This window comes from Dipodomys ordii, unplaced genomic scaffold (genome assembly GCF_000151885.1).
Source record: "Dipodomys ordii isolate 6190 unplaced genomic scaffold, Dord_2.0 Scaffold180, whole genome shotgun sequence".
Lineage (NCBI taxonomy): Eukaryota > Metazoa > Chordata > Mammalia > Rodentia > Heteromyidae > Dipodomys > Dipodomys ordii.
Window position 1 is genome coordinate 1,385,509 of NW_012267396.1, and position 11,994 is coordinate 1,397,502.

General features: G+C 55.3%; 2 protein-coding genes across 3 annotated transcripts in view; both read right to left on the reverse strand.

The window, feature by feature from the left end:
- Znf653 (zinc finger protein 653) overlaps positions 1 to 195 on the reverse strand; it is a 39,246-nt gene extending 39,051 nt beyond the window's left edge. Inside the window, exon 1 of the mRNA XM_013033953.1 lies at positions 71 to 195. Within this exon, the coding sequence (XP_012889407.1) occupies positions 71 to 195 (125 nt within the window). The remainder of the gene's footprint in view (positions 1 to 70) is intronic.
- Positions 196 to 591: 396 nt separating this feature from the next.
- Ecsit (ECSIT signalling integrator) lies at positions 592 to 9,996 on the reverse strand. Of its 2 annotated transcripts, none has more exons than XM_013034038.1 (8): positions 9,912 to 9,996; positions 8,139 to 8,257; positions 6,545 to 6,959; positions 5,652 to 5,875; positions 1,892 to 1,949; positions 1,617 to 1,765; positions 1,401 to 1,506; positions 592 to 925 (listed from the first exon to the last, which is right to left on the reverse strand). In XM_013034038.1, the coding sequence occupies exons 2-8, from the start codon at positions 8,232 to 8,234 to the stop codon at positions 672 to 674; spliced, it is 1,302 nt and encodes a 433-aa protein (XP_012889492.1). In that variant the 5' UTR covers positions 8,235 to 8,257; positions 9,912 to 9,996; the 3' UTR covers positions 592 to 671. The 2 variants fall into 2 exon arrangements, with proteins under 2 accessions (XP_012889492.1, XP_012889491.1); XM_013034037.1 differs by lacking the exon at positions 9,912 to 9,996 and adding an exon at positions 9,266 to 9,305.
- Positions 9,997 to 11,994: the final 1,998 nt, after the last annotated feature.

The window sequence follows — 11,994 nt, forward strand, 5'->3', positions numbered from 1 at the left end:
CTCCCGCCTCCGCCTCCGCCTCCGCCTCGGGCTCCGGCGCCCGCTCCGCCATCCCCCCCACCCTAGTTACCAGCCTCCCCCGTTGTTAGGAGCCCTGCCGGAAGTGGCGCGCATCTTCCGCGCCGCCGGGAAATTTCTCACGGCCTCCCTCTGCCCGGCGGCACCAAAGGAGGCCTGGCAGCGGGAGCTGCGCATGCGCGCGGCCGGCTCCCCGCCACTGCCTTTCGGGCTACCTTTGTGTGTGCGCGCACCGGGCCCGGGCGCTGTCCCTGAGCGTTCCCCGCTCAAGGCCTCAAGGCGAGCGCTCTACCCCTTGAACCGCATCCCCACTTTTGGCTTTTTGGTCTCTCCGTCTTTCCTTCCCGGGATGGCTTGGAGCTGCAATCCTCAGATCTCAGCCTTCTGAGGATTACAGACTGGGTTAATTTTCTAATTTCGTTAAAGGAAGGGCTGAGGTTCGTGGCCACGACCCGGAGCGGTGGAGGCCGGCCGAGGAGTCTATCCAGTGGAGTAGGAGGTGTGACCCGTGTGGGGCGTCCTGGGGCGATCGGGGAAAGGGATGCTGCGCTGCCAGAGAGGAGGGAAGACAGCCCCAGGCAACAATATTTTTATTTGCTGTACACTCAAAAGTTCACCCGCGGTCCACAGCCTCCATGAGCCGCTGCCTGTGCTCAGGATCCCCCGTGACTCTGCTGCTGTGGCTGTTGATGGTCGTCAGTGTCCTGGTGGCTCTCAGAAAAGGGTCCAGTCGGCTCCTCCATCCCTGTGGGTGTCAGGAGCTCCCCTGAAACTCCTGACAAGCGGAAGACCACAGGGATCTGGGCCAGGGCTGGGTTGGTCTCCTGCAGGCCCTGGATCCACTTGGCTAGTGTGGCCTGGTCGTGGGCACCTGCCATGCACATGGCGAAGATCGGACCTTCTTCCACTGTTGGTAGAGAAAGAGAGTGCAATGGGGTGCAACAGCCCCCTCACCCCATGTCCACTGCCCTTCCAGAAGTCTGAGCCCCCTGTGGAGAAAGCATCTGTGTGGAATGTCTCCATACCTTTGCACCAGCTGTCCCCTCTGCCCCAACTACACACATTCCACACTTAAAAGGTCCAGCCTGCTTGCTTCTTCCTAATTCTGCATACCACCACTCTCAAAATTCCCCTAAATATAACTTGCCTGTTTTCCTGGCTGACCTGGGGGTAACCCACCCCGCCATCCCCCACCCCCAATCATCAGTATGGAAGAGTTTCATGAAGGACAGTCCTGGAAGGAGGGACAGGCCTATTCAGGCCTTAAGCCTGGAGGCTCATGGCTTGGGTAGATACCTGCTGAGTGGGGGTGTGTCTCAGCCTGGGTCCCCAGAGACCACACAGCTTGTTTAGTGCTGAGCCCTGCCCAGCCAGATGTTTACCTTCATCAATGTCAAACTCATAGTCATCCCAGCCGCCCCGGCCATACTCCAGGTCCAGCTTCATGGGATAGTAGAGATTCCATTCCTCAGGGATCTCCTCCACTTCCTATCTCAGGGTACAGGGAGCAGGCAGGGTCAGAGGCCCAGGATCTTGCAAGCCTCCCTGCCCAGTAGCCCACCCACCAGGGCCCCCCATGCCATGGGGGGGGCTCTCACCCTCTCCTCAGGGGGCAGCGGGTCAGCTCTGAGGATGTGGTAATACACACACTTATTATGGAGCCACAGGGAGAAGGGGCCCTCCACAAAGACAGGCCGGGCTGGGTCGTGGCGGGCCAGGGCAGCCTTCTGATCCGGACTCTGGATTCCTGCGGTGGAGACCATGTTTGAACTGGCTTCTAAAGGCCCAGGGAGGCCACTGGTCATAGGCCCCGGGGGAACGGGCAGGACTGGGGAAGGTCACAGGCCTCGCTGCCCTGTGCTTGGGGCCTTACCTACAATGTGGGGTTTCGTGGCCTCCTCTGTCCTTGTCATGTCATTGGGCAAAGACATCTATGGGAAGAGCAGGGACAGAAGCTTGTGGCACCCAGCCAATATAGCACCAGAAGACAGAGATGGAAGAAGCCTCAGGGATGCTTAGCTAGTTCCTACATGTCACTAAAAAGGCCCCTCTTCCCTTCTGTCCAATACGGTCACAGCTATCAACATTTAAGGTGGTCACACTGGCTGGGCACCGACGCCTATAATCCCAGCTACTCAGAAAGCTGAGAACTGGGGATCATGGCTCAAAGGCAGTCTGGGCAGGAAAGTCCCTGATTTTTTTTTTTTTTTGGTCAGTTGGCTGTGGGGCCTGAACTCTGCGCCTGGGCGCTGTCCCTCAGCTCTTCAGCTAGAGGCGAGCGCTCTACCACTTGAGCTACAGCGCCACTTGTGGTTTTCTGGTGGTTTATTGGAGATAAGAGTCTCAGGGACTTTCCTGCCCAGGCTGGCTTTGAACCACGATTCTCAGATCTCAGCCTCCTGAGTTGCTAGGATTATAGGCATGAGTCACCAGCGCCTGGCTGAAAGTTTTTTAAGTCAGTCTTGGGGCTTGAACTCAGGGCCTGGGCTCTATCCTTGAATTCCTTTTTTGCTCAAGGCTAGCAATCTATCACTTCCAGCTTTTTCTGTGATTAATTGGATGTAAGAGTCTCACAGGGGGCTGGGAAGGTGGCTCAGTGGTAGAGCACTTGCCTTGCATGCCTGAGGTCCTGGTACGATTTCCCATCACCACATAAGCAAAAAGAAAAAAAGCCGGAAGTGGCGCTGTGGCTCAAGTGGTAGAGCGCTAGCCTTGAGCTGAAGAGCTGAGGGACAGCGCCCAGGCTGAGTTCAGGCCCCACGACCGGACCCCCAAAAAAAAAAAAGTCTCACAGACACAGACTTTTCTGCCTGGTCAGGCATCCACCCTCGATCCTCAGATCTCATCCTCCTGAGTAGTTATGATTACAAGTGTGAGCCATCAGCACCTGGCTCACGAGACTCTTAATTTTTTTTGTCAGTGGTGGGGCTTGAACTCTGGGCCCAGGTGCTGCCCCTCAGCTCTTCAGCTCCAGGCTAGTGCTCTACCACTTGAGCACAGCACCACTTCTGGCTTTTTCTGCTTATGCAGTACTGAGGAATCAAACCCAAGGCCTCATGCATGCAAAGCAAGCACTCTACCACTGAGCCACCTTCCCAGCCCTCATGAGACCCTTATCTCTAATTAACCACCCCCAAATCCAGAAGTAGCTGTGGCTCAAGTAGTAGAGCGCCAGCCTTGGGCAAAAAAGCTCAGGGACAGTGCCCAGGCCATCGGTTCAAGCCCTAGGACTGGTATACACACACATACACGCACAAACACGCTCACCCTGAGGGAACCCTGGAGCCACCCACTACAGTAAAATCCTGGCTTTGTTACAGGCTGTGTGGCTTCAACCAAGTCACTGTACCTCAGTGCCTCGGTCTCTCCAATTTCAAAATAAGGGGAATAACAGACCTTACTTGAGATGGCACTGAAACCCTAGAACAGGGGTTCAGCTCAAGGGAAAGTGCTTGCCTAGCAGATGCAAGGCCCTAGTTTCATTCCCAGCACTGCAAAAAACATATATTTTTTGGTCAGTTGCAGGCTTGAACTCTAGTCCCGGGCACTGTCCCTGTGCTCTTCAGCTCAAGGCTAGCGCTCTACCACTTGAGCCACAGCACCACTTGTGGTTTTCTGGTGGTTTATTGGAGATAAGAGTCCCACAGACTTTCAAAGCCAGTCTCAGGGCTGGCTTTGAGCTGTGATCCTCAGATCTCAGCCTCCTGAGTAGCTAGGATGACAGGCGTGAGCCACCGGCACCTGGCTACAAAAAATATTTTAAAAAAAAATGTAAGCTGGGTACTGATGGCTCATAATCCTAGCTACTCAGGAGGCTGAGATCTGAGGATCATGGTTTGAAGCCAGCCTGGGCAGGAAAGTCCATAAGACTCATCTCCAATTAACTACCAGAAAACCAAAAGTGGCATTGTGGCTCAAAGTGGTAGAGCATTAGCCTTGAGTAAAAAAGCTCAGGGACAGTGCTTGGGTCCTGAGTTCAAGCCCTATGACTGACAAAATATAAAAAATAAGCCAAGCACCAGAGGTTCACACTTCTCATCCTAACTCCTCAGGAGGCTGAGATCTGAGGATCAGTTTGAAGCCAACCCTGGGCACACAAATCTAAGACACTTTCATCTTCACTTAACCACCAAATATCAGGAAATAGAGCTGTGGCTCAAGTGTTAGGATGCCAGCCTTGAGAGAAAAAGCTAGGACTAAGTTCAAGCCCTGGGATTTGTACCAAAAAGAAGAAAAAAAAAATGAGTAAAGACAATTATTTCAAAGAATGAGGTGGAGGGGACAGGAATAGAAGACATCTAATTCATGTTTAACTACTTAAGGTAAAAGAAAAAAAGCAAAAACAAAATGAAAACAAATGAGTGTGGCCTGAGTTTCCCTGGCTTTCTGTCTTGCCAACTGATTTTTTTTTGGTCGGTTGTGGGGCCTGAACTCTGGGCCTGGGCGCTGTCCCACAGCTCTTCAGCTCAAGACTAGTGCTCTACCACTTGAGCCACAGCACCACTTCCAGCTTTTTCTTTTTACATGGTGCTGAGGAATCAAACCCAGGGCCTCATGCATGCGAGGCAAACACTCTACCACTGAGCCACCTTCCCAGCCCCCAAGTGATTTTTTTTATTTTGGTTGGTCATGGGGCTTGAACTCAGGACCTAGGCGCTGTCCCTGACCTCTTTTGCTCAAAACTCATGCTCTACCACTTTCAGCCACAGCAACACTTGCAGTTTTCTAGTGGTTACTTGGAGATAAAGAGTCCCACAGACTACCCGGCCCCGGCTGGCTTCAAACTGCGATCTTCAGATCTCAGCCTCCCATTAGCTAGGATGACAGGTATAAGCTACCAGTGCTTGGCTCCAAGTGACAGCAAGTGATAAGCTTCTACGTATGCATCCATCTGAAACTAAGATATCAACACCACGCAAGCTGGACTTCCAGCTAAATGTATGTTCCCCCTGGCCCCCAATGCTGAGATGGAACCCTGGGCTTCCTATACCCTCAGCCCTGCTCTAGGTGTTTGGATTTTTGGCTGTTGTGGGGCTTGAACTCTGGGTCTGGGCGCTGTCCCTGAGCAATTCACCTCAAGGTGAGTGCTCTACTTGAGCCACAGAGCCACTTCCAGCTTTTTTTTTTTCTTTTGGGTCCGGTCGTGGGGCCTGAACTCTGGGCCTGGGGGCTGTCCCTTAGCTCTTCAGCTCAAGGCTAGCGCTCTACCACTTGAGCCACAGCGCCACTTCCAGCTTTTTTCTTTTTGCTAATGTGGTGCCAGGGCCTCATGCATGCAAGGCAAGCGCCCTACCACTGAGCCACCTTCCCAGCCCCCCACTTCCAGCTTTCTGGTGGTTAATTAGAGATAAGAGTCACGGACTTTCCTGTCCAGGCTGGCTCTGAACCTCAAGCCTCAGATCTCAGCCTCCTGAGTAGCTAGGATGACAGGCGTGACTCACCAGCACCCAGCTTCTAGGGTTCTTTCTTATAGCCACTGAATGGATTAAGGTCACATTACGGCAAGAAGCACGTCCATGGAAAGCCACTGGAGGTAGAGCAGGGGATCGGAACTCGTTCTGCACTGCCCACCGAAGGTGAGTGAAGGGGCCCAGCGGGCATGGGCAGTGACGGCTGTAGACTGGAACTGATACCTGGTAGATGGTGACCTGTGCGCTGAGGTCAGGCTCCACGTGCCGCAGGCCCAGCCTGGCCAGGTCCACAGGATCCTGGGGCAGCTCGCGAGGCACGGGGAACGGGTTGATGTTTTGGAATCGGGTGAACCACAGCCTCATACGCAGGTACTTGAGCATGGGGTAGCTTTTGCGTCCAAATATCTGAATCAGCAGGAACTCCGTGTCTTTGTTGGGCATGACGCCTGGGCGGGGAGATGCAGGGAGAACCACAGGGAGGCAGGGGAGAGGGGAGAGGGAGAATAGAGAAGTCAGGGGATGGGTAATGGACGGGAAGATTAGGATCTGAAGAGAGATATAAAGAAGGAGGCAGGGAAGTGGTGCTGTGGCTCAAGTGGTAGAGCGCTCGCCTGGAACTAAAGAGCTCGGGGACAGCGCCCAGACCCAGAGTTCAAGCCTCACAACTGACCAAAAGAAAAATTTTAAGCTGGGCGCTGGTGGCTCACACCTGTAATCCTAGCTACTCAGGAGGCTGAGATCTGAGGATCACTGTTCAAAGCCAACACAGGCAGGAAAGTCCATGAGATTCTTATTTCCAATGAACCACCAGGAAACCGGAAGTGTCGCTGTGGCTCCAGTGGTAGAGCGCTCGCCTTGAGCTGAAGGACAGCGCCCAGGCCCAGAGTTCAAGCCCCATGACTGACAAAAGAAAAGGAGGCAGGAAAGGGCTGAAGGACAGAAGGAGAGAGTGAAGACGGGTGTTGTGGCACAAGCCTGTAGTTCTGACACTTGGGAGACTGAGACAAGTGGACTGAATTCAAAGCCACACAGCAAGATTCAGTGAGCAGCCTGGGGGAGGGGACAGGAGGAGAGGCGCCCGGATGCCGGGGGAGCGGGGCGGGGGCAGGCCTCACCGAATTTCTCCATCTGCTCCAGGACCGCGATCCCGCACTCCTGCTGCCGCGGGTAGTGGACGAAGATGCGCTGGAAGACGTTGCGGGGCCGGAAGACCTCCTTGGGGAAGACGTCCAGCAGCTGGTTGTAGGCTGCCAGGTCCCGCTCCACGCCGAACTCCCGCATCTTGCTCAGGGCCAAGTAGATGAAGTCCACGTGGCCGCGCCTGCGCACGCTGTACTGGGAAAAGCTCTGCAGGGCGCGCAGGAAGCTCCCCTTGCTCCGATCCGCCCCCGGCGCTCCGAACAGCTCCGCGTGGGGCTGGGGGGCCTGGACTGGCTTCCGCGGGGGCTCAGGCGGGCGGGGCGCCAGGGACGTCTCCTCGCGGGGAGCAGCTACGCCACAGTGGAGGCCTCGTGGGGCCTGGAGGGGCCCCTGGGGAGTAAGGAGCCACAGGCTGGAAACTGGCACCCCCCCAATGACTGGGGTGGAGATGGGGGGGTCGTCAGTTTCATTTTCTGGAAGAGGAAGATGGTGGTAATTCCCAGGGCCTCTGAGCTAGTATGGTAGTGTGGTTACAAAGCCCTGATCACTGAAGTGGGAGAAGACACAGAACTGGGTGGTGGGGCGTGCCTGTAACCCCAGCACTCAGCAGGTAGAGGATGTCCAGTTCCACGTGAGACCCAGCCTCAAATAAAACAAGCCAGGTGTAGGTGGTGGCACATGCCTACAGTCCTAGCTACTCAGGAGGCTGAGATCAGAGGACTGTTCCAAGCCAACCTGGGCAGGAAAGTCTGTGAGTCTTTTTATCTCCAAGGAAAAAACTGCATGTGGTGCTATAACTCAAGTGGTAAAGTGCCAGCCTTGAGCAAAAGGAGCTTAGTTAGATACAGCGCTCAGGCCCAGAGTTCAAGGCTCAGGACTGGCAAAAAAAAAAAAAGCAAAATGCTAGAAATTGAGCTTGTGGCTCAATTGGTAGAGCACCAGCCCTGAGTGAAAGAGCTAAGGAGCAGCACCAGGTACCAGCCCCAGTACTGGCACACACAAAACAAAACAAGATGAAGGCTGGTAGAGGAAGGTAGATCCATTTTCTGAGTTGAGCTTTTTTTTGGGGGGGGGGGGGTCAGTCGTGGGGCCTGAACTCGGCCTGGGTGCTGTCCCTCAGCTCTTCAGCTCAAGGCCACAGCGCCACTTCCGGCTTTTTTCTTTTTGCTTCTGTGGTGCTGAGGAATGGAACCCAGGGCCTCAGGCATGCAAGGCAAGCGCTCTGCCGCTGCGCCACCTTCCCAGCCCCCTACAACCTTAATTTCAAAGTCAACACCCTCACCCATATGTGCACTAGCACCCCTTAATATGCTTTACAAGCCAAATATGTAGCTCATGCCTGTAATCCCAGCCACTCAGGAGGAAAGGACAGAATTGGCAACTGGAGAGCAGTGCGGGCCAAGTTAGCAAGCCCCTAGCTCAAAAAGTGAATACAGGAGCTGACTGAAGTGAAGCCACGGGCACCGGTTTCAGAGGGCGCTGCTTCAGGTCCAATCTGATAGGCAGAGAGCAAACCGCAGCCTCCTCCCTCCCTCCGCACCCCACAACGAATGACCAACCGGCAGTTACCTGAGAGAAGGGGGCTCCCGGGAGGGGAGTCCCACCGATGCCTCCCCAGGCCTTGGAAAGGCCTCGGGCCAGCAGGGTGGCCCGGACCCAGCTCATGCTTCAGACAGTCAGTCCACCACCTGGTGAAGACGGGAGACGGCAGTAAGGTGGCAGTCCGCCTGCGCAGAGAGAGTCCATGGGAAGCCAACCAGCCTCCGCGAGTCCCAGGCCCCCGCCCAGGTCCTGGGTCTAGGGTGCCACACAATTCTCTCTCAGTAGGAAATTGTTCATGGAATGGGCTCTTCACTACTGGATCATTAAACAACAAAATACTGAGCTGGGTGATGTGGCCCAAACCTGTCATCCCAGCTACTCAGAGGCTGAGATCTAAGGATTGCAGTTCAAAGCCAATCCCGGCAAGAAAGTCCGTGAGACTCGTCTCCAGTTAATCACCAGGAGACATGGAGTAGCGCTGTGCCTCAAAGTGGTAGAGCGCTATCCTTGAGCAAAAGAGTCTGGCTAGTGTCCAGGCTCCTGAGTTCAAGTCCCACAACCAACAAAAAAAATTTTTTTTCCATGTGTGTTTATTCATTTATTTTGGTGCCAGTCCTGGGGACTCAACTCAGAGCCTGGGCACTGTCCCAAACTTCTCCCTCTTCCCCCCGCCACCCCCTCCCCCCAGTCCTGAGGCTTGAACTCAGGACCTGGGCACTGTCCCTGAGCTGCTTTTGCTCAAGGCTAGCACTGTGCTTCTTGAGCTACAGTGCCATTTCTGCTTTTTCCTGTTTATGTGGTGCTGAGGAATCAAACCCAAGGCTTCATGCATGCTAGGCAAGCGCTCTACCACTAAGCCACAGGCCCAGAACCTTGAGCTGCTGCTTTTTTTTTTTTGTCGGTCATGGGCCTGAACTCTGGGCCTGGGCGCTGCCCCTCAGCTCTTCAGCTCAAGGCTAGCGCTCTACCACTTGAGCCACAGCGCCACTTCCAGCTTTTTTTTTTTTTTTGCTTATGTGGTGCTGAGGAATCGAACCCAGGGCCTCAGGCATGTAAGGCAAGCGCTCTACCACTGAGCCGCCTTCCCAGCTCCTATGTTTTTGTTTTTCTGTCAGTCCTGGAGCTTCAACTCAGTACCTGGGTGCTGTCCTTACCTTTTTCACTCAAGGCTAACACTCTACTACTTGAGCCACATCTCTACTTCTGGCTTTTTGCTGATGCGCTGGAGGTAAGGGTCTTTGACTTTCCTGCTGGCTTGGAATGGTGATCCTCAGATCTCAGCCTGCTGAGAAGCAAGGATGACAGGCGTGAGCCACCAGCGCCCAGACTTTATTTCTGATTTGTTCAGTGTCTTCCACCCTCAGAGATGTGGGGTGTCCTCCTTACTGCTGTGTCCCCAGCATCGGGGCAGGGCCTGGCATGTGGTAAATTAGTGCCTGACAAATTGCCAAACAACTGAGAAGAAGCGGGAAATTTTAAGGAAAACACTACAAATCGGAACCCCGACGTAGGCCGGCTGCCAGCACCGGGGGATCCCCAGGGAAAACAGGTTCCAGTGCCAGCCTCACTGCCGACTGCTGTGTGACCTCGGGCCACAGCCGTAACCTCTCTGAGCCAAACGGGTCACGAGGGCAGTCACTGCGCGAGCAACCCAACCCCGCACCCCCCGAAAGGTCACAGCGCTCTCGCCTGACAGCCGAGGCCCTCCATGCGAACGACCTCCGGGGACTCCAGACACAGAACGGGACCCTCGGGACACCCAGCGCCTCGAGTTCGAGTCCCCTCCACGCGTAACCTCACCTCCTCACGCGGCCGGCCACGGACTCCGGGCCGGCGGCGTCCTAGCGGCGGGCGCCGCCATGTCGACCCAGAGCGAGAGAGAGAAACGGCGAATCATGAAGGCCAGTTTGGTAAGTCCCGCCCCCAAGGGGATATTCACCAATAGGAAGGAGGAAACACGTGGGCCGCGCCTCCGGGCGCGCCAGGCTTGAGCCCCCCTCGCGCAGGCGCGCGGCGGGGTCGCCGGGGTCGCCGGGGGCGCGGCCGGGTCCGGGGCAGTCCTCGGAGGCCCGTCGGAGACCCCGCCCGTGCCAGCCGAGCCGCGGGGAGAGCGTTATTATCCTGGGGCTGGAACTCAGGGCCCGGGCGCCGCCTTGGTACCGGTGACCCCATCGAGGCACCGACGGCTCACCCCGAGCGCGGCTGGAGAAGCGGAGTGAGCCGCGGGCGTCTGCGCATGCGCCCCTCGGAGGGCGGAAGTGCGTCTCCTCGGGGGGGGGGGGGTCCCGCGGTGGAGCGGGAAGCCCCGGGTTCGATTCCCCGGCGGGCCCGCGCGCGGGTGGCGGGAGCCAGGCCCGCCTCTCTGCCAGTCTGGGGGCTTGACTTGCAGGCCTGGCTCAGCCCCACGACGTCGCTGGCTCAAGGCTAGCACTCCACCGCGTGAACCACCGCACCACTTCTGGCTTCTCCTGTGATCACTTGGAGCTGAGTCGCACGGACTTTTCCGGCCCGGGCTGGCTTCGAACCGCGATCCTCAGATCGCAGCCTCCTGAGTAGCTGGGATGACAGGCGCGAGCCACCGGCACCCGGCCAGGATTCTTGTATGTTTGAACTAATCTATACAAAACAGCCTTCTAAGTACAGTGTGTGTTGCTGTTCTGATAGGGATTTATCCTAGGGTTCATTCCCTCCCCATCTGGAAGTTCCAGGAGTCTAGTTTGCTTCCTAAGACCACTCACCCTCAGGGTCTGGGGTTCCTGTGTGGTGGTGTGTTTGTGCTAAAGCTGTGGTGCACCTGTGGGTGCACAAATACGTGTGTATCTTTGTGATGTTGGAATAATGTGTTTTTTTTTTAACTTTACAGTGTCTCAAACCTCCAGCAAAGCTATAGAAGTGTGCACATAACCATGAGAATATGGGTCAACAAAAAGAAGGGAGTCAGGGATGGTCCGTGTGTGTGTGTGTGTGTGTGTGTGTGTGTGTGTGTGTGAGCCAGCCAGTCTGGGCATTAGTCGTATGACAGTCTGCTAAGGTGTATGTTTCCACAGTACGCCTTTATTTGTACTAACTTCTGGATCTCTGCCCAATCCTGGGGAGATTGGAATTTAACCCACAACTGAGGGGCAGGCAGTATTCGAACCAACCAGCCTCTATGATCCTTCCCATGCTTCTTCATTGCATACATAACCTGGACAGACCATCAGTGGGAGCTGGGGGCGTGGCTACCTGCTGGGGCGTGGTCATGCACTGGGGGCGTGGTTCTATCACAGGGGGTGTGGTTAATCCGTAGAGTGCCTGCCTAGTGAGTTCAAAGCCCTGAGTTGAACCTTCAGTACTGAACCACCATTAGGTCACTTATGAGGATAAATGATTGTGTCCTACTGTTAAAATACCTAACGTGACACCACTTACCTATTCCTCGGAGTGTGATTGTGACTCTCTAAGTACCTGATTTTTTTTGTCGGTCGTGGGGCTTGAACTCTGGGCCTGGGCGCTGTCCCTCAGCTCTTCAGCTCAAGGCGAGTGCTCTACCACTTGAGCTACAGCGCCACTTCCGGTTTCTGGTGGTTTATTGGAGATAGGAGTCTCACAGTCTCTCCTGCCCGGGCTGGCTTTGAACCGCGATCCTCAGATCTCAGCCTCCTGAGTAGCTAGGATTACAGGCGTGAGCCACCAGCGCCCGGCTTAAGTACCTGATTTTTTATTTATTTATTTATTGCTGGTCCTGGGACTTCAACTCAGGGCTTAGGCGCTGTCCCTGAGCTTCTTTGGCTCAAGGCTAGCACTCTACCACTTGAGCCACAGCATCACTTCCGGCTTCTTCTGTGTATGTGGTAGTGAGGTTTCATGCATGCTAGGCAAGCACTCTACCACTGAGCCACCT

Excerpts from the sequence above, each read along its gene's own strand:
- Ecsit (XM_013034038.1), bottom strand. The coding sequence starts at position 8,234 with ATGAGCTGGGTCCGGGCCACCCTGCTGGCCCGAGGCCTTTCCAAGGCC. Across the intron at positions 5,876-6,544 it reads GGAGCAGATGGAGAAATTCG|GCGTCATGCCCAACAAAGAC; the intron begins GTGAGGCCTGCC and ends CTCCCCGCCCAG. Across the intron at positions 1,950-5,651 it reads CACAGGTCACCATCTACCAG|ATGTCTTTGCCCAATGACAT; the intron begins GTATCAGTTCCA and ends CTCTTCCCATAG.